General features: G+C 33.0%; 1 protein-coding gene across 2 annotated transcripts in view; it reads right to left on the minus strand.

Moving 5' to 3' along the window:
- The window catches only part of RSBN1L (round spermatid basic protein 1 like), a 57,563-nt gene that overhangs the window by 4,124 nt on the left and 27,195 nt on the right, over window positions 1–26,244 (minus strand). The window contains exons 3-7 of one of the 2 annotated variants that reach the window (XM_074367599.1): window positions 23,426–24,066; window positions 14,290–14,427; window positions 12,548–12,690; window positions 9,498–9,665; window positions 21–129 (exon numbers count right to left, since the gene is read on the minus strand). In XM_074367599.1, the coding sequence (XP_074223700.1) occupies window positions 21–129; window positions 9,498–9,665; window positions 12,548–12,690; window positions 14,290–14,427; window positions 23,426–24,066 (1,199 nt within the window). Of the gene's footprint in view, window positions 1–20; window positions 130–9,497; window positions 9,669–12,547; window positions 12,691–14,289; window positions 14,428–23,425; window positions 24,067–26,244 lie in introns of both variants that reach the window. The other variant, XM_074367598.1, reaches the window with a different exon arrangement.

Consider the following 26,244-nt stretch of genomic DNA (forward strand, 5'->3'; position numbering starts at 1 on the left):
AACAATGGTTTAAAATATACCTGGGACAGTGGAGGTTCATGTAAATCTAATTGCATTCGTTGAACTACTTCTAAGAAATCCTCAGCATGAAAACAAATTACATCTTTGGTTATTCGGGGTTGATCAGGCCTAAAACACAATATGAGATAATGAAGAATCTGCCATTAGTGTTTCACTCTGCTACGTCCTTATGAAATTTAAAGCAAAAATAGTTTATAGTCAAAACCAAAATACTATCTTAGAAATAAACTGTAATTAGACGACCACTTTACATACTTTAACAAAAGGATAACACCATGTTTCAACCTAAACACGAATAAAAACAACTCACCCCATTTTATTATTTTAATTTTTTCTTTCAGTGCAGCAGAGCAGAAACTTTATTCATTGATCAAGGAATGGAGAAGGGAGAGTTCATGCTCTCAAAACACCTTCTCCCCAAAAGGAAGAGAGTAAAGGAATTTTAAGGAGCAGGAGGCAGACATGTCATCAGGGCTCTAGGAAAGGGGTGGAGATTTCCAGGGGCAGCCTCATCTCACTTTATTATAGCTATATGTAACCATATTTTGAAAAATTAAAATGATTTGAATTGGTTAACTATCCAAATCAAAAAAACTAAGTGTTCCATCTTAAAATTAAGGTCAATACTTCAGCAAATTATTAAACTAAAAATATTATTTAAAAATTAGGGGTAAATATGGGAGGAAGGGAATATTTTCTTTCAATAAAAACATATGTAACTGCAAGGACACTGAAAATCCCTAAATAATTCCTAATAAATTTAGAAACATTCATTAGAAAAGTACTAATAAAATAAATGTTAGCATTCTGTTTGCTGAGATTAACAATGTCTTTAAATACAATTCTAAAAAACCCCAAATTCTTCAATTAATTAGGAATATACAAATACATGTTTATAAAAGATGCTAAAAAATAGATTTCAGAATAAAATTCCAAATAACAAACATTTAAAAAAATCATATTAAGGCAAATTATAACCAAATTTTTAAAAACTAGTGATAAAATCTAAAACTCATGCATTATATTGATAAACAGGGAAAGAGGGTAAGAATGATTGCAGTCTTCTCATCAGAGACAATGCAAGCCAGAAGAGAGCAGACTATCTTTAAAGTATTGAAAGAAAAATCAATCTAGAATTCTATGCCCCCAAAAATATCCTTCAAAAATGTTAAATAAAAACATTTTCAGACAAACAAAAGCTGAGAGAATCTGTCATCAGAAGACCAGGACAACAAAGAATGTTAAAAACTTCTTCAGGCTGAAGGAAAATGATGCTCAGATGAAAATGTAGATGTCTTCAAAGGAATGTAGAGTACAAGTAACAGTAAATATGAAAGATTTTATTCTCATGTTCAAAATCTCTTTAGAAATAATTCCTTAATGTCAAAGTGAGCAACATATTGGGGGGTTTATAACATATATAAAGCAAAATGTATTAGCACAAAGGCCATAAAATTGGGGAGGTGGCAGTACACTATTGAAAGCTCTTACACATTACATAGAGAGGTATATTATTTGAAGGTAGACTATAACTTTAGAAGAACCACTAGTACACAAATAGTGGAGGCATAATGAAACGCTAAAAAAGGTAAGAAAAATGGGAAAAAGGAATGAAGAACATAAGAGGCAAATGGGAAAAAGTAGTATAGTAAATTTAAAATCCAAACTTACTGATAATTACAGTACATGTAAATGATCTAAATACTCCAGGTAAAAGACTATATCATTGGATTAAAAAAAAAACATCAAGACAACGATATAATGTCTACATGAAACAGTAACAGACACACAGGTAAAAGATGAAGAATGGAAAAAGATGTAACATGTAAACAGTAATAATTAGAAAGCTAGACTGGCTATATTAATATCAGACAATGTGGATTTCAAGACAAGGAACATTTCCTGGGATAAAAAGGGCATTTTACAATGCTAAAGAAGTCAATTCATTGAGAAGACATCATTCTAAATGTGTAGTCACCTAACAATGCTGAGCTTCAAAATACATGAACAACCTTGAAAATATTATGCTAAGTGAAAGAAATTAACCACAAAACACCACACAGTATATGATTCCATTTATATAAAATATCTAGAATAGAAAAATATACAAAACCTATAGCCAACATAATACTCGATGGTGAAAAGTTGAAAGTCTTCCTGCTAGAATCTGGAACAAGACAAGGGTGCCTATTCTCACCACTTGTATTCAATATAATATTGAAAGTCCTAGCTTTAGCAATTAGACATATAGAAAAAGAAAGAAAAGGGACCCAAACTGGAAGAGAAGAGGTAAAACTGTCATTATGTGCAGACATGATACTATATATAGAAAACCTTAAAGGCTCCACACAAAAACTACTAGAGCTAATAAAAGAATTCAGCAAAGCACCAGGATACAAGATTAACATACAGAAATCAGTGGCATTTCTTTACACTAACAATGAAATATCAGAAAAGGAAAGTAAAGAAATAATCTCTTTTAAAATTACATTCAAAAAAATAAAATACTTGGGAATAAATCTGACCAAAGGAAGTGAAAGACATAAGCAGAGAATGACAAAACTTTGAGTAAGGAAATTAAAGATGACTTAAAGAAATGAAAAGATATCCCACGTTCTTGGACTGGAAGAATTAACAGTTTAAATAGTCATACTACCCAAAACAATCTACAGATTTAATGCCTATCAAATTACCCAGGACATTTTTCACAGAACTAGAACAAATAATCCTAAAATTTATATGGAATCACAAAAGACCCAGAATTGCCAAAGCAATACAGAAGAAAAAGAATGCTGGAGGCATAACCCTCTCAGACTTCAGTCAATATTACAGAGCTACAGTAATCAAAATAGCATGATATTGGTACAAAAACAGACAAATAGATTAGTGGAACAGTATAGAGAGCCCAGAAATAAACCCACAAACTTTTGGTCAATTAATCTTTGACCCAGGAGGCAAGACCATACAATGAAGTAAGGCAGTCTCTTCAGCAAATGGTGTTGGGATAACTGGACAGCTGCATGTAAATCAGTGAAGTTAGAACACTCCCTTACACCACACACAAAAATTAACTCAAAATAGCTTAAAGGCTTAAACATAAGACAAGACACTATAAACCTCTTAGAAGAAAATATAGGCAAAACATTATCCGACATAAATCTTTGACATAAACATTGTCTTACATAAATGTTCTCCTAGGGCAGTCTACCCAGGCCATAGAAATAAAAGCAAAACTAAATAAGACCTAATTAAACTTATAAGCTTTTGCATATCAAAGAAAACCATAAGCAAAACAAAAAGACAACCTACCGAATGGGAGAAAATATCTGCAAAAGATGACACTGACAACGGCTTAATTTCTAGAATATATAAACAGCTAATACAACTTAATAACCAAAAAAACCCCAAACAACCCAATCCAAAAAGAGGGCAGAAGACCTAAACAAGCAACTCTCCAATGAAGACAAAAATGGCCAATAGGAACATAAAGAAACACTCAATATCATTAACTATCAGAGAAATGCAAATCAAAATTACAATGAGGTATCACTTCACACTAGTCAGAATGGCCATCATTCAAAAGTCCATGAACAATAAATGCTGGAGAGGGTGTGGAGAAAAGGGAACCCTCCTACACTATTGGTGGGAATGTAGTTTGGTGCAGCCGTTATGGAAAACAGTATGGAGATTCCTCAAAAGACATATGATCCAGCAATCCCACTCCTTGGCATATATCCAGAGGGAACCTTAATTCAAAGAGACACATGCACCCCAATGTTCATAACAGCACTATTTACAATAGCCAAGACATGGAAACAACCTAAATGTTCATTAAAAGATGACTAAATAAAGAAGGTGTGGTGTATTTATAAAATGGAATATTACTCAGCCATAAAAGTGATAAAATAATGCCATTTGCAGCAACATTGATAGACCTGGAGATTGTCATTCTAAGTGAAGTAAGACAGAAAGAGAAAGAAAAATACCATATGATATCACTTATATGTAGAATCTAAAAAAAAAAACCCAAAAAACAAATGAACTTATTTACAAAACAGAAACAGACTCAGACATAGAAAACAAACTTACGGTTATCGGGGCGGAAGGGGGTGGGAAGGGATAAATTGAGAAGTTTGAGATTTGTAGATACTAATTAATATATATATATAAAGAGAGAGAATAGATAAACAACAAGGTCATACTGTATAGCACAGGGAACTATATTCAATATCTTGTAGTAACTTATGGTGAAAAGAATATGAAAACAAATATATGTATGTTCATGTATCACTGAAGCATTAAGCTGTACACTAGAAATTGACACAATATTGTAAACTGACTATACTTCAATTTAAAAAGTGGAAAGAAAGAAAAATATACAGGGACTGGAGAAGATACAGGATTGGGGAGGACTATCTATAGAGTACAGTTTGTTTTTGAAGTTATGAAAATATCTCATAATTAGAGTGACAGTTGCACAACTCTATGACTATACTAAAAACCACTAAATCACACATTTTAAATGGGTAAGCTGTATGGTATGTAAATTTTATCTCAATAAAATTGTTACAAAAGAAAAAAATACTTGGAGCAAAGACTAGCAAAACTGAAAGGGGAAACAGTCAAATCCAATGTTACAGTTCTAGAAAAATTAGTAAGGATATAGAAGATTTGAACCAAACTGTCAACAATGTCGACTTAATTGGCATTTACAGAACACTAAACTCCTAACAGCAGCAGAATATACACTCTTTTAAGTGAACACAGAATCTCATCAAGACAGTCCATAAAACAAACCCCAGGAAATTAAGCAAGCCTGAAAGTACAGAGTATATTCTCTGAATACAAGGTAATTACATTGCAAATCAAAAATACCCCCCAAAAATATAGGAAAAAATCCTCAAATGTTGGAAAGCAAACAGCACTCTTCTTCTCAATAATCCTTGAGTTTAAAAAAGACACCAAACAGGGAATTAGAAGAAAATCTGAACTGTATACTAGTGAAAATACAATATAGAAATTCATGAACTACAGCTAAAGTAGTACTTAGAAATTTAGTTTTAAATACTTAGATTAGAAAAGGTCTCAAATCAATCATCTAAATTTCTAACTTAAGCTAGGAAGAGAAGAGTAAATTCTTTCCCTAAAAGAAAAAAATAAAGAGGGGGAACAATGAAATAGAAAAAAGAAAAATAGAAAAAAAAAATCAATGAAATAAAAGGCTGATTCACTGAAAAGATCAATAAAATTAATAAATTCTGGCAACAATTTAATATAAACACAAAAATCATTAGCAATATTAGCAAAGTGAATCCAGAATTATTTAATATTGTCATGAATATGGTTATAAATATTATCACATATTCTATTATATATACTATATATACCATATAGAATCATGTATTTATCATATATATACACATACCACTCTTGGTTACTCTATATTATCATAATGTATACAATACACAAAATAACCGAGGTTTTTAATCCCAGAAATAGAAAAACAATTATGGAATTACAAGATCTTAGGCTAAGTGTATGTTTAATTTTATAAGAAACTGCCAAACTTTTCTACAGTTTGCAGAGCAGTGTATGAATTTTGTGCTTATTTAAATCTACATTTTCACCATATTTGTGATTTTTTTTTTAAAGCAATTTTCATGGGTGTGTAGTGTTATCTCGCTGTGGTTTTAATTTGCATTTCCCTTATGGTACAATTATACTGAACAACTTTAAATGTGCTTACTGACCATTTGTGTATCTTTTATTAAATATCTGTTCAAACCTTTTGCCAAATTTAACTGGGTTGTTTGCTCTCTTATTTTTGAATTCTAAGATATCTTTATATATTTTCATGTAAGTCATACCTGCATGCACACCTCAAATATTTTCTCCCAGACTGTAGCCTGCCTTTTCATTATCTTAATGGTACTATTTTCCTTTACGGTTCATGAAATCTTTGCCTAATGCAAATTTTCTCTGATGTCTTCTTCTGGAAGTTTTATAGTTTAAATGGTTATATTTAGTTCTATGACCCATTTCAACTTCCTTGTATGGCTTAAGATAGGAGTCAAGGTTTATTTGTTTTTAATTTTTTGGTTTTGCAAATGGATACCCAGTTGTTCCAGCACCATTTCTTGAAAAGATTCCTTCCCTCACTGAATTATCTCAGTACTTTCATCGAAAATCAATGATGGGTTTATTTCTGGACACTATTCCATTCCACTGATCTTTAAGTCTATCTCTACACCAATACCACCCTCTGTTATTACTGTAGTTTCACAGTAAGTAAGCTTAAAAATCACACAAGTACTGTAGCGTAACTCCTCCAACATCGCTCTTTTTTACCCCCAAAACTGTTCTGCCTATACTAGGTTCTTTGTATTTCTGTAAGAAAACCTAGTGGGATTTTCACTGGGACTGAGTTTATAAATCATTTGGAAAAGAACTGACATATTAATACTGAGTCACCCAATCCATAAACAAGGTATATCTCTAACATTTCTGTAAGTCTTATTTAATTCTTCTCATTGGGGTTTTATAGTTTTCAGTATAAGTCATTTATTTAAAAAATGTATCTCTAAGTATTTCATAGTTTTATGCTATTATAAATGGCATTCATTATTTTTTCTATTTTCAAAATGTTTCAAAATGTTTATTGCTAACATATAGAATTGTAGTATATACAACTGACTTTTCATTATTGTCTTATCCTGTGACTTAGATAAATTCTAGTACTTCTTTTATAGACTTATCTCTGTACATAATTATTTTGCCTTACTCTAAGACTCTGTAATTTCATTTCTATGTATTTACTGAAATGAAATAAAATTATATATGCACACAAAGGCTTGTAAAGGGATGTTCAAAATAGCTTTATTCATAAAAACCCCAAACTGAAAACAACTCAAATGTCTGTCATCAAGTGAATGGATAAATCAATTGTGATATATCCATACAATGATATACCACTTAGCAACAAGGAAGGAATGAATTATTAATACATGTGAATCTCGAAAACATTATGCTGAGTTAAAGAAGTCAAGCTACATATGACTCTATTTACATGAGATCCTAGACTAGGCAGTAGTAAGCTATAAAGACAGTAATTAGATTAACAGATACCTGGAGCTGGGATAAGGATGCAGGGGAAGATTAACTGCCAAGGGATGTGGGGGAAACAAAAATGTTCTATATTTTAGTTGTGGTAGTGGTAACATGCCTGTATATATTTGTCAGAACACACCAAACTACACTTATAACAAGTGTATTATTGAATATAAATTATACTTCAAGAGTTGATTTTTCAAAAAACTGGATTTCAAGGAGCAATCTCAAATATATAAATCTATGTGAGTTCTATCTTACTAACACTAAAAAGGGATATAATTTGATCAATACCTCACGAACCTATTTAGCTTAAGATTTCTTTGTAGTCTAAATCAATCTGCCTTTTATTTCAAATTGGTGTTAACCTGGCTCTAAGATAGTCACAAATTTAATATTCTAACACCTAATATCTCCTTGAGCAAAAGAGCAGAACTCAGAACACTAAGGAAAAGAGAAAGCAATGTCCTTAGTGTAGCTTAATGAAACAACCCAGGAATTATGTTAAAGGGACCACAGACCATGCTGCCTCAGAGCCATGATGCTCTGGGTTCTTAAATCTGGCCACCTAATACATTAGTAGTTTGACAACAGTACTTTCACTGTGAAATTGTTAGCTTCAAGTGTTTTTTTATTGAATAATTATTTATTGGAAACTATGATGGGCCCAAGAAAACACATTATCAACAATAATTTAAAGGAGCTTAAGAGAGATTTAAACAAAGTTAAGACCATGAAGTAAGAATATTTATCTCTGAAAATATACACATAAATATATGGCTAACTTTACTGAATACTATCTAAAAATCAGATTTTACTCTAAAAATTTTGATGCCACTCTTAACTCCTTTATACCAACATTCAAGAAAAAACTTCATTAATTTGAAACAGGGATTTGTTGTAATGATTTCCACAGAGATAAATTTGCCTTTACTCTTTGACAAAATTAGTATTTTAAACCAGATTATAGGAAAAGCATAGAAACTATATGAGAACAACTGCAGATATTTGAAAATTATCATTTAACTTAAACACAATTCAATTAAAAAATTTTTATTGAATTATAAACTATTAATATCGTTTTCCTAAGAAACTCTTAGAGTTAGTTCAATACCAGCTACTTTGTATACCTGAAATTGATAAAGCTTCATTTATGTTAAAAAAAAGATCAGTTTACACTAGCCTCCCCACTCAGTATTAATTTATAAAATACTACTTCTAATTTGCCCTTTTGAACAAAGGGTCAATTCTGTATTTGTAGCCCTTGAAAATGAAATTTCCTCATGTAGGAAATATAGGTTAACAAACTATAATGTATAAAACACACTACAAGGATATATTGTACAACACAGGGAATATAGCCAATATTTTATAATAATTTAAAAATGGAGTGTAACCGTTAAAAATTGTGAACCACTATATTGTATAACTGTAACTTAACTGTATATCAGGTATACTTCAATAAAAACACTTTAATAAATAAAATGTAGGGTAACAATGCTGACATTTTATATTTTTGAATTAAAAAGTTTATTTTTACTTAGAAAAATTTCTTGCATATTTAGTATCTCATTTACTGCCATAATAAGTATAACAGCAAATTCCAACTTATGTTTCATACCCAAACAATATTCAATTTGAAAAAAACCTAACTGAGCATAGTTATCTTAAGGTATAAATATAGCTTTGCTCTATGGGTTTTACCAAACGGAAAAATTCTTAATGTATGAGATGAACACCTTAGGTATATTAAAGAAAATTATTAATTTTTCTAATCTATCACAGATTCAAAGTGAAACTTGTAAGAAAAGCTGAAAAAAATTAATATAGTACATTATACAAATACTTAACAGATACCAACCTTACAAATAGAGCAGCAAGTTAGAACAGTATGAAAAAGAAAATGCAAGAGTCTGGAGTCAAACAGTTCTGAAATCAGACTTGGCTCTACCATTTATTAACTATATGTAACTATGACTATAATAACATAATTTGATAGTCCTGAGCCTCAGTCTCCTTGTCTGATAAATATGGGCTCAAAACAGTCGAGAAAATTAAATGAACACTTGTAAACGGGCATACTGTAAGCACCAAGTAAACCTTAGTTTTTCTTTTACCTTAGATAAGACAACTGTTTTCACCTCTAGTCACTAAGAAAATTAAACTATTTCAGTCAAACCCCAAAAATGAAAACTAGATTCTAAAAACTGAAAATCTTCTTTAGTGCAATTACACGATTAGGATGTCTAAATACAGGGGGAAATGAAACTTTTTTCACCCACAGTAAAGAGAATTACTGGAAAACTTCCCAAGAAAAACTTTAGAAGCCAAGTGAAACTTTCATTAAAATAGCAGTAATTGATATATACCACTCTCCACAATGCACAGCCTTCAACACTCCAACAGCAGCCGTAGTCTGTCGTTCAAAACCTTGTCCTATATGATCTGCATGAGCTCTTGTCCTGTCTTCAAAAAGCATCTCACGGGGCTCACTAGTTCGAGGTAGGTACTGCAGGTTTTTTATTTCATTGGTAGTTCTGCTTAAAAAAATACACACATGCATATAAAGAGGAGGCTTATATATTAATGCATAACTGCCTGCAAACATTTGTACTGATACATACACAGGTTTAACTTTTTTAATGCATTAATATTTACAGAACATCTACTATATGCCATTCACTATCCACACAGTAGAGGTGGAAAACAAGACAGTAGTGAGTAAGACAAGTAAGGTCCCTACTCTCATTTGAGTTTATATTCTAGTGAGAGAAAGACCAAAAAATAAACAGCAAGAAGACAAAATGATGATGTTACTTTCTATGCAAAGCTAACAAGCTTTCAAATCCATAAGTTTGGTCTCATTACATCACATTCTAATGAATTAAGACTTTAAATAAGCCATTCGGCACAGAGCCAAGGGCAGTGTTGTCATCAGCTGGTCAGACTACAATGTGATGAGAAATCATCACATATACCATGGATTACAGGTTCCTCAAGGAGCTGATGAACTCCTTTAAATTACATGCAAAAGTTTGTGATATCTGCACTGTTCTGGGGATAGGCTTTCAGATTCTCAAAATATTTTACAAATCCAAGTTAAGAGTCACTGAAATACACATCAATTCTACCCTTTACTACCAACTTATAAAATAACTTGCAAAAATTTCATTCAACCAATATTTATTTACTAAGCACCAAGCACTCTGCTTAGGTGCTACAGACACATTAATAACAAGCACAACACAGTCCTTGTCCTCATGCAACCTACATTTTACTCGATGACCATTTTCCTTGCTTATTTTTTTTTCTTTTTAAATTAATAACTAGTAAAACCATCTTTAGGTATCTTAAAAAAGTTATTATCTCCCCTAGGATCACCCACTCCATTCTCATCAATGTTAACCTAGTGTACATTTTTCTACACTTTTCTCTGTGCTCACATATACTCTTACACATATCTTTTGAATTTCTTTTCATAAAAATAAAATCATACTGGACATATACTCCACATTTTGCTCTGTTCAAATGTCAGGATGTCCTCCCAGCTCAACAGACATAATTTCGTACCATGAAATGAACTATTTCACCATAGTCTTTAATAAAAATATACCAAAATGTATTATAATCTGTTAATGAACATTCAGATCACTTTAAACTTTATCCCACTATAATAAATGCTGCAATTAACATTCTTAAACGTTTGCCTTTAATACTTTTATTTCTTGGGACAGATTCCCAAAAGTAGGTGTGCTGCTTCAATGAGTGTATGTGTGTGTGTGTATATATATATATATATATATATATATATAAAACTTAATGAGCTATTTTAGATTACTTTTAAAAGATTATAGAAGCTCACCAGTCGACCAATAATATATATGACCCTGTTTCCTCACACACTTACCAGCCTTGTAAGATTATTCCTCTGTTAATAATTTTTGCCAATGTAATGGGTAAAATCAGTATCTCATAATTCTTCTAATATACCTTTAATATACAACTGACTGTCTAAGTCCTGTTTTCCTGTTAGGTTGTTTTACATTTTTCTTTTCAATCTGGGAATGCTCTTTGTATATTAATTTCAGGCTGTCACAATGTTACAAATGTTCTAAGTACAGTCTATCACAGTCTATCATAGTTTTAAACTTTGTTGATGTCTTTTCTCTCAAAAATAGTATTAGCATTATATTTTTTATCTGGCTTGGGAAGGTCTCCTCTAAGCTTAAAATTTTTATTCTAATAATTTAATTTTTTATATATTATGTTCAAATCTATAAATTACTTCTTGTGTGACACTGGGGTTATAGCTTTGTTTTCTTTCAAATGGACTCCCAATTACCCTAGCATTATTCCCCCCCTCCTCATTATTAAGTTCCCAATATACTTTTTGTTTTATTTTGTTTTTAATTGAAGTACAGTTGATTTACAGTGTTGTGTTAGTTTCTGGTGTATAGCATATTGATTACATGATGTTACACAAACACACACACACACACATACACACACACACACACATTCTTTTTCATTATAGGTTATTACAAGCTATTGAAGTTCCCTGTAATATACAGTAGGACCTTGTTGTTTATCTATTTTGTATTTAGTGGTTTGTATCTGCTAATCCCAAACTCCTAATTTATCCCTTCTTTCTTTCTCCTTTGGTAACTATAAATTTGTTTTCTGTCTGTTTTGTAAATAAATTCATTTCTGTCATTTTTTAAGATTCTACATGTAAGTGTTATCATATGGTATTTGTCTTTCTCTGTCTGACTTAATTCACTTAGTATGATAATCTCTAGGTCCATCCATGCTGCTGCACCAATATACTTTGATCCATTTGTGTACTCTATCCCATTCCAATGATATTTATGAGCTTTACAGTAATTTTTAATATCTAGTAAGACAAGGTTCCCCTCACACTTATCTTCTCTTTCACAGTTTTCTTGACTATTTGCTGACTTTATCTATCCTTTCTTATAAACTTAACAATCACTGTAGCAAGTGCTGGAAGTGTGAGTCTAATCGGAATGCTAAAAATGTCAAAGACTATCATTTTTATCCAATCCAGAACATAGTAGGGTTTTCTATTTGTTTAGATATTATTTATTATCCTCCATAAGATATTTTAGTTTTCTTAATATGAGTTCTGAATATTAATTAAATTTATTCCAAAACAGTTTGTCTGTTATGACATTTTTCCATTCCTAATTATAATTTATTGTTATTTGCCTACAGTTTTCATGTTTATATCTGACATTTTATAAAAAATTATATCAGCATGTGTAACCATTTTTTATTTTGTATTCCAATTACGCTCTAAACTTTCCCTTCCTTCTTCCTCCAGCTTTCAACTAATGTACACATATACTAACATATACAAATATCAATCCCCAGCAATAAAAATTTGTATCCAACATACCTTTTCCTTTTGAAGGGTGACTTTGGCATATCAGCCACAGGTATCATTTGTTCTCCTGGGCGTACCCACATGATGGGACCATCATCACTATCTTTTCGACTCTCTAATTTTAAACTAGATAGTGTCCCCCATGGCAGTGTACACTAGAGGCAAATAATTACATAGAAATCAATTATTTTCAAAATGTATCTTCAAAAATACATTAAAGGCTATTGTCCCCTTGACAAACTTCCATACATACATTTGAAATTTATACCTATTTCAAATATATTCATATATTTTCCTTCAGAAAATTCTATTTCAAACATACCAAGAGAATAATTATTCTTGGACAGTTTCCTTCTGCAACCTTGCCAGAAATAAGATTCACTGTATTCATCATGTTTTAATCTTCCTTCTACCAAATATGGGTTATATTGATGTTAGTAAGTTGACAAAATAAGCAACTGTTTTCCATGAGAATCTATAAAAATGAACTGAGGGAAAATGGATACCTTAAAAAGAAAAAAGGAAGGATACCTCTTTGATAAGTTATAATCAAATCCTAACAAAACAAAACGGAAAACTAAACCAAAATCAAAATTTATTTCTGTGTAGTAGTTTCTTGAAAAGGCTGCTAGTCTAAAAGCAGGGACTTTAAAAGAAAGAGTGAGAGAGAAATGACCGAGGACCAGTGTCCATAGAATGTTGAAAGAACTGTTTAAAAAAAAAAAATTTATCCCATACTCCCTTTTCAAAAGCGGGGGGTATCAAATTAAATTTCTCTAGAAAGATTGCATTTAGCTCATTTGCTTTTAAAATTAAATTCTGAAACAAATGTTTAAATAACGGTATTTTTTAAAATGCTACTCAAAATAAATGCAACCAAATTCCATGTCACTAAGTTGGGAAGAAAAGGAAAGGAACAAAAAGTTTAAAAGGAATAAAAACGGAAATGAAATGGGATTGAAATGAGGTTAGAAAAATGAAGTGTGTGTGTATGTGTGTGTGTGTCAGTATACAGACATATATATACATACACACACATAAAGATTAGAAAATTGAGCAAGCAGAAGTGAAAAAACAAATGCTCAACAGAATATGTGGTAAATATTAGAGATAAACTAATATTAGAGATTAGAGCTTTGAATTACTGAGTAAATAATCGACCTAACTACATAGATCAGAGATTTTTTTCTTAATAAGACAGCCCCAGTAGCCCATAAAAAGATATATTTTCTGGAATGCAGAGACTGTTGGAAAAAAGAAAAAGGAATCTGGCTAAAAATCAGTTAAAGAATTTAACGGGGCCTTAGAGCTACATAGTTTAAATATCTTATTTTATGGACGAGGAAACTAAAGTTCAGAAAGTGTAAATGGCTTACCCAACTCAGCTAGGTACCCCAAAGACCAAAATACAGAAACACAATTTCCCAGGCCAGTTTTCCACAAACCCTAACTGCCATTCCCTTGTACTAAACACTTCAATTTAGTAGGCATCCTTCCTATACTTCTCAAATCTTCTCTGGCACTCAGTTTGTAAAAAGCTGATAAACAGATGGAATCTATTTTTCCAAAGTGGCAGCTACAAGCAAGTGCTATTTTCTGGCCACCACTTAGCTTTGCCACTATACTAGTACCTGAGAAGTCACAGGCACAAATACTACACAAGAATTAACTTTTAGTTTCTCAAATACCCATGATTTGTATCACTTGCAGCATAAAAGTAACACAGTTGACTGCTTGATATTGCTTTCTCTTACTTTTAAAAATGGTGAATCTTCCAACATGTCAAGGAACTCAGGGAAGTAATCTCCCACTTCTTCATCAACTGCTCCCACCAAGCTGATTTGTCGCATTGGGCCAGCTCTGTAAGTACCGTGAGAATACGTTCTTTTTACCTGAAGGATATGGATTTAATTAAGTTATACATAAGATTATGCTTGCTATCACTGCATAACACTAAATTATGTTATGTCAGAAAACATTAGAACATCAAGTGAAGCAAAATAGAACAAAAAAGTCTTCTACAAACAGTAAAAAAAAAAAATAAGGCATTAAAAAAAGAAAACACCTGCACAAAACCATGCTATTTTACCTTCTCTAGCTATTCCTACACACTGCTTATGAAAACACAGTTGAGATAATAGTGTAACTCTAGACAACTAACTATAATTTGTCCTTATGATGCAGGAGTTCATTATTTGACCTACAATGCCACTGAAATTATATTCAAAAGTTCCTGTATCTACATTTTCCTAAATGGTTCAGAAATTTTTGTCAGAATTTTCAAAATGTGACCCTCTGAAAGCATTAAACATCACCAGTGGTTTGTATGTCCAAAAAGGCTACCAGGAATGATCATCCCTTCTAGATCTAAGCACATTAAATAGGACCCAGTTTACATTTGTATGATTAACTCATGAAAAACCATTAGAGATTGAGTACCAGGAGTCTCTGGTCCCAAATCTACCCTGACTATCCATCCACCAGGTATGTAACCTTCAGAACTCACTTAAATTCCTTGAGCTTTAATTTCATTGACTGAAAAGATTTACCTCAGATTGATGAAGAAAACAGTAATTATATAAAGCCACCTGTACAGTGTGAGTAAATGGGTATCATTCAAATATCAAACAAAATAAAACAGCCTACACCTCAAGAATCACTGGTACCTGAATTTTCAAAAACACATTTAAATCCTGCAAAGAAACCTCACATACTAACACTAGTAAACAAGAGTACCTTTTAAGCACAACAACTTCCTTTCATAAACCAACTTTAAGCAAAATCCTAATTATCCTTTTCTCTGGATTAGCCTTTGTGGCCATTAAATTTAGGGAGATTACATTGTCTCAGTTTGCCTGGGTTTATCTCAGTTTTAAAACTCAAAGTCCTGTATTCCAAACAAACCCAGGTGGATAAGCTTTCATCATCACATCATCGACACAGACTCAAATAAGATATATTCACATCACAAGTCAAATCCTCACAACCACAACTGGTACAGACAGTATTATATATCCAAATAGCTAAGCCCCCACCCACATTTTTCCAAAAACATAACAGAATAATCTAAAACATTAGAGAACTATATTTTTTAGCATACTCAGTAAAACAGTATAACAATGATATATTAATTAATTCCTTAGTAAGTTTATTTACCAGAATTCCAAGCTTAAGTTTTCATGATCTGTCAGAAATTCACTTCTCAGACCAGAAAACATTGCTCCAATCCCCAAGTTACAAAAAGAAAGTTAGGGGTCTGTATCCCCATTTTGTACCCATGATCCTATCTTTTCCTGTCTCCCCAAAGTTCCCGGCATCTCCAATACTGAGAGAGCAAAAAGTTAAAATCTGACTCTACAACAAAATTTAGGCTCTAGAAGTTTAGATGTACTAACAGTACATCTAACAGAAAAGTTAGTCATCACTATGCATTTATGTAATGCAGACTAACAAAGCTAAAAATATCAATTTGAAATTTTGCGAATTTATCTGAATTGATATAACACATCAATTCTGTTAGATGATTCCGAGTTTTTCGCCTCAGTTTTGGATCTGTAAGTGATCATATGAGTTTTTAGGAGACCTTATGGCTATTCAGTGAAATCAAACACCTCCTACTGTACAACATAAATTTACAAGTGTTTTGAATTCTATCATTCGACTTTTAAAATCAGTCACACTAGAGAGGTAGTATTTCCACTTTACACAAATAAAGTCAATGTTTTGTGCCTTAAACTTTCTTACTGGACTATATAGTCCAATAAGTTTAGGGAACTCTTCCTCTTTGGGAGGCTCACTGCACACACTGACTATTAAAACTTTTTGAGAAGTCTCACAGTAAATAAACTTATTTGACTCAGCATTATAGAAACTATTTTGACTTCAAAACTAGCTTTTCTTATTTACCTGTTTTCTTTTAGTATACCTATAAACATCCCAAGGCATTAAAAATTTCAAAGAATACTTTAATAGTTATCCGTAATAAACACAGATATTAGAGATGTTTCTAGCTAGTAACCATCATCATCATTCCGAAGAAAATACAAAAACAGGATAGTTATTACAGCCAAAAATTGAGGGGTAAGGGCAGAAAAGGCCTCAATTCTGGTGGGGTTTTGAGAAGTAGGAGAAGAAGAAAGAAGGGAGTCTCTTATTTTAAAAAATAAGACCAGCTCACCACATTCCTACTGAGGCATTCTAAAAATCTAACAAAAATAAGTTGTGCCACAAGGGGGAGCCATTCCCCATCATATCTGACATACTTTCAAACAACAGGTAATGAATGACATTTAATCAACATTTTATTTCAAAAATATCTATAACTTCAACTGAAATAAGAATAAAAGTATTATTATTCATTTTAAATTAGTGAAATAAAAGAAAAAGGCTCCTTTCTCAATTAGAACATCTGGTACCTGCCATAGTATTTCTTACAGATCAGTTCATAAGCATTCAAGGAGAATGTGACAAGCACAATTGGTCAACATGAAAATTTAGTACAAAGGCAGGCAATGGTCCAAAGATGGCAGGTCAATCTTCTTTAATGGCCTAGCACAGTGAATGACCCCAGCATGAATTCAATAAATGTTAGTTTTCTCCCCTCATTCTGCAGAAAGGCAAGGCTAACAGATCAGATCAGATTTAATAATTGTTTCACTATTAAAATATTTGCCATTAATCATGAGTTAACACCTTGACACAGTCATTTGATACAAACAATATAGAACTAGGCTAAAATAAAAAGCAAGAGTTACAGTTTCGGGAAGGAAGAAGGTGATTAGAAGATCACTGCCCCAGTTTTCATAGTCTCACAAGTTCTTACTTACTACAGGGTTTGAAGTGCGTGCTGATTAAATATTGCCTGACAAGACAAAAATCTCATTTATTCCTTGACAGATAAAATTCTTGTCTTACTTGCTTTTCTGTTTCCCTACCATCAAAGATGTAGGAGAACAATAAATGTCCAAATGGATATTTGAAGAAAACAGAGATGGCAGAAAAACTAAGATAGATGTGGAAGATTGGAAATGGCCAAAAATTCTTCCCAAGTGTGTATGCTCACTTCTGAGCAATGTGACTGCGTCATTCCTATTACTAAAAAGTGAATCTAGGTTTGGTCACATGACTTCATTTGGCCAATGGGATGCTGGCCAAAGGCTTGTGTACTGATGACTGCTCTCTTTCTGCTCTATGAAACCCTGCAACCACCACCATGTGTATGAGCCCAGGGTAATCTGTTAAATAATGAGAAAAATGTGATCATCACTCCAGTTAACACTGCACCAACTATCAGACATATAAGTGAGGTCTCCTAAGACCAAGCGATCTACAAACCACCAGACATATGAATGAGGCCATCCAGCCCCAAGTCAAACTGACAGGGCTGTCCAATGAATTGTGAGAAATAACTTTAAGCCATTTAGTTTTGAGAATTTTTGTTTGTCTACTATAGCAGAATACCTGAAATAGATAGGTTACAAACTTTCTACAAAAATCCATTTCTATTCTCAAATAGTCCTTTATCACACAGCTTGATTGATATTATACCACTAACCCCAGAGCCACAACATCATAAAAATTATATGACCTATTAAAACAATATATAATTCCACCATGTCTTCAAATTTTTCAGGCAACCTGCAGGGATATAGATGAAGATAAAAAACAGAATTATATGAGTAAAAAGAATTCCAAAACCAAAGACCAAAGAACAGGAAGGCCTGACCCTTTTGTCAGTGTTGTGTGTGTGTGTGTATACACATATATACACATACACACAAAAAAATCTCAAATTAACATGTTTCGAGGATAAAGGCTAAACAGATGCAAAAACGAGTTTTTGTAAAAACTACACACCAGTATCGCAGAGATAAATACTACCACTATAATGATCAAAGAAATAGCTACATCTTACCTATACTGTCATCTTTTAGTTTCTACAGAATTTAGGGCAAATTATTTTGATTGCTCTGATTTATTTTAGAAAAATAATAAAACTAGTCTCATGAGGATGCACAAACTCAGCATAAACTTGGTTTGGATCCCACAAGTCACTAGTAGTCAGAGCCACAGGTCACATAATCTGGGGGCTGTCATTAACAACACTGTGAACGGCTGCAGTGACAATTTAAGCCATCATATACAGCAGCCCTGATAGTGGTACTGATTCTATTCTCACCAAAATATATAGCTTCACTGTATGAGTCTACTAACAAGCATGTATGATGCCATAAAGGGGAAGGGAGAAATGAGGTACAAAATATATTTTCAATTTCTCAATGATGTGTGCTAATGTCATACTCTAAGAGGTACTCAGAGTTCCAAGTAATCACTCAAAAAGAGTGATTAGCAAAATGAAGTCCTCAAATACCTAGGAATAAATCCAACATAAGATGTGCAATATCTGTAGGCTGAAATCCAAAAAAATACTATTGAGAGAAAATAAAAAGATTAATGAATGCTCATCAAAACAAATGTACATATATCTTCATAGCAACCCTGTTGTAACAGCCCCAAATCAGAAACAACTTAAATGTCCATCCACAGTAAACAGAATAAATAAACTGTGGTATTTTCATACAATGCAATACCATACAGCAATGAGAAAATAAACTATTGCTACAAACAAGATGAATGAATCTCTCAAGCATAATGCTGAAGGAAAGAAGCCACAAACAACAGTGTACATACTGTTCGATTCTATTATGTGGAATTTCAAAAACAGGCAAAATTTATCTATGGCATTTGAAGTCAGGAGAGTGAGTGTTACCTGGCTGTTTGTGTATGTATGTGATGGCAGGGCAGGGCAGAGTAGCGATAAAGAGGGGTTTGGGGAGGGCTCTGGTGACTAGCAAAATTCTTTTTTAAATCATGGGAAAGTTAATTTTATAAAGATTCATCAAGCTATACATTAATAATGTGTGCATTCTGTGTACATATTATACCTCGATAAAGTATTTTTAAAAAAGTTTTAAGACTTTATTTTTGTAATATTTAAAAATTAAAAAAACAAAAATACAATCCAACAATTCCACTTCTGATTATTTATTCAAAGAAAACAAATTCACCATCTCGAAAAAAAAAATGCACTCCCATGTTCATTATAGCATTACCTACAATAGCCAAGATATAAAAACAACTTAAGTGTCCATTAATGGAAGAATGGCTATCATTCCATTCAATGAAATATCATTCAGCCATAAAAAAGAAATCCTGCCATTTGCAACAGCATGGATGGACCCTGAGGACGTTATACTAAGTGAAATAAGTAAGAAAAAAGACAAATACCATATGATCTCACTTATACATGTAATCTAAAAACAAAAAACAAAAACAAAAATGGAACTCATAGAGATTGGTGCTTGCCAGAGTTGGGGCTGGGGGTGTGGAAGGAGGTAGGTGGAATGGGTGAAGGGGGTCAAAAGGTGAAAACTTCCAGTTATCAAACAAATAAGTCATGGGATATAATGTACATCATGGTGTCTATAGTTAATACTATATTGTGTATTTGAAAGTCGCTAAGAGAGTAGGGCTTAAAAGTCCTCATTAAAAGGGAAAAATCTGCAACTATATGTGGTGATGTTAACTAAACTTACTGTGGTCATCATTTCACAATATTACATACATTGATATGTTGTACACTAAAACTAACACAATGTTAACAACATCTATCTTAATTAAAAATAAGGGAGGGGGAGAGAGGGAAGGGGAGGGGAGAAAAAGCCAGCCCCATACTCATTAAGCAGTTACTCCCATTTCCCCCTTCCCCGAGTCAGCCCCTGGCAACCACCATTCTGTGTCTGTTTCTATGGATTTACCTATTCTGGATACTTCATATAAAATGGAATCATACATAATGTGACCTTTTGACTAGCTTCTTTAACTTAGCATAATGTTTCAAGGTTCATCCACACTCTAGCGTATCTAAGTATTCCATTCCTTTTTATAAAATAATATTCATTGTGTATATATAGCATAATTCAGTCAACTCCTTATCTGTAGATAAAGTCTTTGTGGTAATTTTTGATCTTCAGTACTCACTAAACTCCCTGACATCAATTAATATACTCTTCACAGTTTTCACTCAGAAGCCACAAAATGGCAAGCGGTTTTAACACTGCACTAAGTCAGTATAACAACTCTCTTTGCATAATCTTTTACATTTCATGAAACATTTCTAACAACAATCCTGTGAACTAAGTACTATTATTACTGTTTTGTATGTGAGGAAATTGAGATGTAAAAAGCTTAAGTAGCCATCCAGCATCACAGCTGGTAAATGGCAGAACCAAGACTAGACACCTTTCCTTTCCAACCATGCCATATCAGAGTTTTATCCAGCTACCCACACAAACCCAGTCGCTATATTGACTATAAAGTATTTCTACAAATTAAATCTGGAAGAAAGGTTCTCACACTTAGGATGAGAAAAGCCTCAAGTTATACACTGGTTTAGCTCTAAACACAGAGTTTGTAAAATCAGTATCTGTTTTATAAAATATTTTCCCAAATTAAAAAAAAAATCTATAAATGGTTAAAAAAATCATTTCCTGGAAGGGTACCACAAATTAGGTTAAGAGACAGATCTTTTACTAGGAAGAGTTAAGAAGTTACAAATAAAACTAAGCTATAATAAGTAGGCATACTTTTCTTCTACTGCTCTTTTTTGGATACATTCAGTTTAATAAAGCCAGTTTCATAAGGACAAGCCCAAGGCTACCTCCCAGTCTGCAGAAACCAACTTCCTCAGTCTCCTAAGCTCTTAAAAAAACCAAGCCAAGTAAGAATCCAGTTTGGGGAAAAAAATCAAATGAGCAGTTCAGGGAAGCTTTCACTAGATACTCCTCCCCACACCACAGGAATGACTGGATCTGGAGGATATTAGGATAAGGGCACATGAACCTTGCATAGGCAACTTCCTGCCATTAAGTCTAAAGCTGAAGAGGCAGTCCTTGTAGCTGACAGATCACACAAGTATGAGGCCAGAGCCACAGCTTGTAAAAGATGCATCTGCCTAGAGTTTTCCTTCGTGCACTATGTTTTATCCAAGAACTTTAACAGGTAATGGCAATCAGAGTAGGTAGCTCTTCAAGGACTTGAGGCTCACAGCCTAGTTATACACTGTCACGATTAACAAGACCCAGCATCTTCTTTTATTTAATAACAAAAGCATGGGTTTCATGTGGTACATATTACATAGTGAAGATGAAAATAACATCATTTAATAAAAAATTAATAATTCCTAACCTTAAAAGCTATTTGAAAAGCAAATGTTAAGTACTGCGACATTTAAAAGATTACTGAAACAAGATGCATAGTATGGCAGCAAGAAAATTTATGATAGAGTGGAAAGAAATGACATTGGAAGTCAAGAGGCCTACCATATACCCTAGCACTTAGCAGACATGTAATAAATGACAAAGGAATGACCCAGTAGCAAAGGACTTTGGGCAAGTGACTTTTTCTCTCACTGTGTCTGTTTCCTCATTGCTAAAATTAAGTTGTAATAAAGATTAAATGAGTTATTACCTATTAACTGCTTAGAACAGTTCTTGGCAGAGTCTGTACTTAATAAATAATAGACACCAGTACTAGATGCCAGTCTGGTTCTACCACTAAACTCAGGTGTAATCTTAGACAAGTTACTAACTATGCTGAAACTCTATAAAATCACAGGGCTGGTAACAGATGCTCTATAGCTCCCTTTCAGCTCTAAAAAATACTTAAATTCCAATTCTCAAACATGTTGCATTAGGAAAAAAGTGCCCCCCACCACACACACGTTAAAACTTTAAATTCTAGCATATTTTCCAGACAACAGTGTATTACAGAATATACACCAAATATACTGTGTGGGGGGGTGGGGGTTGGTATATGTGTGTGAATGTGACTGGACATCCAAGTTATCATTTAAGGTGGAGACTGTAACTTGAACACATATCAAAAAAAGAAATATGCTCAGAATAGAGAAAAGAGTCCTGGATGAAGAGTAAAGAGATTTTGTTCTAATCCCAGCCCTGCTACAACTTTAGAACATTAAGTTACTCCTATCTATGTTCATTTGCTTAAGTTGAGAAAGGTTGGGATAGACAATCCCTAAGACCCTTTTGAAATTTTCTTTACTTTTTTCCTCTTTCCAAGTTAGAATAATGCCAATTATTATTTAGAATACCAGAAACTTTAGCATCAAAAAAGGTGAAAACTGGCTGATCTTTCAGCTTAGGTAGACTCTGATCTGAGAGTGGGTGAGAATGTACCAGCCTATCAGATGGGCCCACATTCACTTCCAAGAGCCAGCAAACTCAATTCTGCCTCTGCTTTCAAAAATAATGTATATTCTACACCATAGAGAAGAGTAGGAAATAGAAATCAGCTCCATATTTGCACTGATTAATACTAATTTTCTCACACAATCACACATTTAACAGATGATTCCTTTGCACCACGATATATTTAATAGCCAACATTTATTCAGCATCATACTATGTGGCGAATCCAATGCTAAGCACTTTAGAGGCACTACTGCATAAAGCAAGAGGACATTTTCAAGTGATTCTCATGTAAGAGAATTATTGTATGAACTGGAAAAATACATGGTTAGACTCATTTCATTCATTTCATTTCCAAGATAAATCCAAGATACAAAGGACAACAGAATCTTAATTATTTCATTAAGTATCTTTAAGAAAAAACTAATAAGTAGAAACTAACATTTAAATTCTGGTGTTCACATCAAGAAAGTAACTGATTCTTAATATTCCCAAGAGGTTTCATTATATTCTTACCTTTTTATTTCAAACCTATAGCAAAATGAGAAACAAAGGACAGAAATTTGTCTAAAACATATAATTAAAAGTTCAAAAAAAAAAACTAAAACTAAAAACCTCTTACCTGAGCATGAAAATTGGACATAGTTGTTGTCTCTATATCCTTCTTCCCCAATATCTCCATTTTCACTGGTGAATTGGGAAAATTAAATGAAAAGTAGTCTAAAAAGTCAGGTAAATAAGTAGCTGCCCCATGAACAATACCCATTACATAGAAAGCTGCAGAGTTTTCGTTTTCACTGAACACTAGACCCACAAACTCTTCTGCAAACCTCTCCATCTCCACAGGAGACAGGTGGGAGATTTCACTGCTGTAGGCGTGGATAACTGATGCACCTCCATTAGGCTGGTGCTCAATATGAATGAGCTGTTTGAACTCCAAAGTGTCCAACCTTCTGAGGTTGTTCTGAACCCGTGGCTCCTTTAAAGAGACAAATGGAAACTCACTGTTCTCTGGAATTTTGGAATCATAGTTCTTGGTATCCAAATTTTTCCCACTGTAATCCTTTATGTTATCATTTAGGATGCCTTTGGCTTCTTGATCTTCAACATCAGACAGCAATCCTGAGCAGATGGTTTGAATAGATTTGCTATACATTTTTGGACGCTTCCGTTTTTCATTCTCTTTGTGTTTCTTTTTCTTTTTCTTCTTTACCTTCTTAATTTGTAAATCTTCAACATTTGTTTTTGGTTTCTCCTTCCCACCTGTTGGGAAAAAAATTTTTTTGAAACTCCATAGTTTAGTTTCTTTAAAACCTATGCTTTAGGAACTGTTTTATAATAAAAAAAAAAAGTAGAGTTTACTCAGAATGAGGTTTATATTTGGAACTTGTTTTACACAGTAATGATAATCATAATTTAGTCAGTCTTTCTCTGTCTCTGCATACTCAGACATGCGCGCACACACACACACACACACACACACAGAGGCTTAAGACTAAGATATGCCTTACAGTGCATGGTACCATTCGGACATGTAGCAGATGCTCAATCAGTATTTACTGAAGTAATAAAATGAATGTTTCACAAAGCAAAATCTTTACATTTTAAATGTAGAAAATCAGACATAGAGAGTTGAGCAAAGGTCAGTATGAACAATGCCCTGCAGATGTTTCTTATTTATACATATCATTTTTACTTTAAGTTCTTAAAACTCACATACAGGTGTCAAAGTGTATAAATTATAAAAGAAGAAAAATACTTACACAGTGTTAACGGCAACAAACAGCAATTTCTTAGCTTTTTACCGTATTTCCTCCTTGGTAAACTATTCTTTCATCTAAAATGGGCTTTTAGGTCTACTAGAGTCTGCAAAGCTTCCAGTGAAGACCCAAGAAGGTACCATATGGGATTTCAAAGTGAGAATCATTCCTTATGCCTAAGCACAAATGATACTCATGTATATGTAAAGAGAGGAATAAAAAAAAAAAGACATGAGGCATAATAAGCTTATATATTAATGCGCTTCTGCAACTAAAGAGAAGACTCTGGGCTCAGAAATTGAGAACTCCAAAGAACAGAAGATTAATCCACAGAAGCTGCACAGCTATAGAATTTGAGTGTGTGTGTGTGTGTGTGTGTAACATTATAACAATATATTCATTTCTATACAGTAAGAAAAACAGAAGGATATCTGTATAACATGTCCTTTAGGATTAAGAATCCCTTGACAGATTTCTTAGTCGTTGGCATTTTTCCATTTCTATTATACTACTACTATTTTCATCCATCCTTATGACTAAGAAATAGACTGTTGTACCTATTTTATTTTAAAGTCACATGTATTCTAATGACTGGATATTTTCTATTTTAACTTTTTAATGTGTTAAGCATAAATGTGGTAGGATATTAAGCTTACATTTTCATTCAAATAAAATTCTGCTTATTTTGACAAACCATTTATTTGTACAATTTTACATGTATTTCCAGTTTAGTTATTAATTAAACCTAGGCCCTTTAAACTTCTTATATTGAGCATCAAGGAATTAAACTCCCATGACAAACTACTCTGTAATTAAATACTAAAGTAAGCACTGTACAGAAAAGAGTTAACATCCCTGAAATGGTTATCCTTAGAAAGCCCTGCTTGCAAGGCTGGAATCAGAGAACTCGTATTTTGACAAGGTTGCTACCACTCTGTGATAAGAAGAGCTCACTGTACTTCCACTGCTTGTGCAAACAATATGGTTTACGTTAAACACCTCTTTTTCTTCTAAGAGTCTGGAATTTTGTTACATGTTAGACAAGGGGTGCCTATGTGACCCACCCCCAATAAAAACCCAGAGTATCAAGTCTCTAATGAGCTTCCCTGGTAGACAATATTTCACATATATTGTCACAATTCCCTGCTGGAAGAATTAAGTGCATCCTGTGTGGCTCCACTAGGAGAGGACTCTTTGAAGCTTTGCCAGGCTTCCTCCAGATATCACTGCATATGCTTTTTCCTTTTACTGATTTTACTGTGTATCCCTCACTATAATAAATCGTAGCTATGTGTACAAATACATGCTGAATCCTGTGAGTCCTCCTAGTGAATCATCAATCTGGGGGCAGTCTTGGGAACCCTCAATGGACACAGGTAAAATATATTCTTTACATTTAAACTAAATCAAGGCACTAGTCTTCACTCGATAGATTTTTTAAGTTTTTTATAACCTCTCACTGGTTTTCTGTCTTGGAATGATGTATGAAATGCAATAGATATATGTGGGAAATTTTTAAATACTTAAGGAAAAAGACCATTTTGAATATTAATGCTCTTCTTTTATACCAGAGCATTTAGAGTACACATTACTCTCAATCTATAATTCTTCTAACAGAGTCTAATGTATCAGAGCTGTAGTTTTTTTTTTTTAAAGGATCCTAGTAAATACCCATACAGAA

This window comes from Camelus bactrianus, chromosome 7, assembly GCF_048773025.1.
Source record: "Camelus bactrianus isolate YW-2024 breed Bactrian camel chromosome 7, ASM4877302v1, whole genome shotgun sequence".
Classification (NCBI taxonomy): Eukaryota; Metazoa; Chordata; class Mammalia; order Artiodactyla; family Camelidae; genus Camelus; species Camelus bactrianus.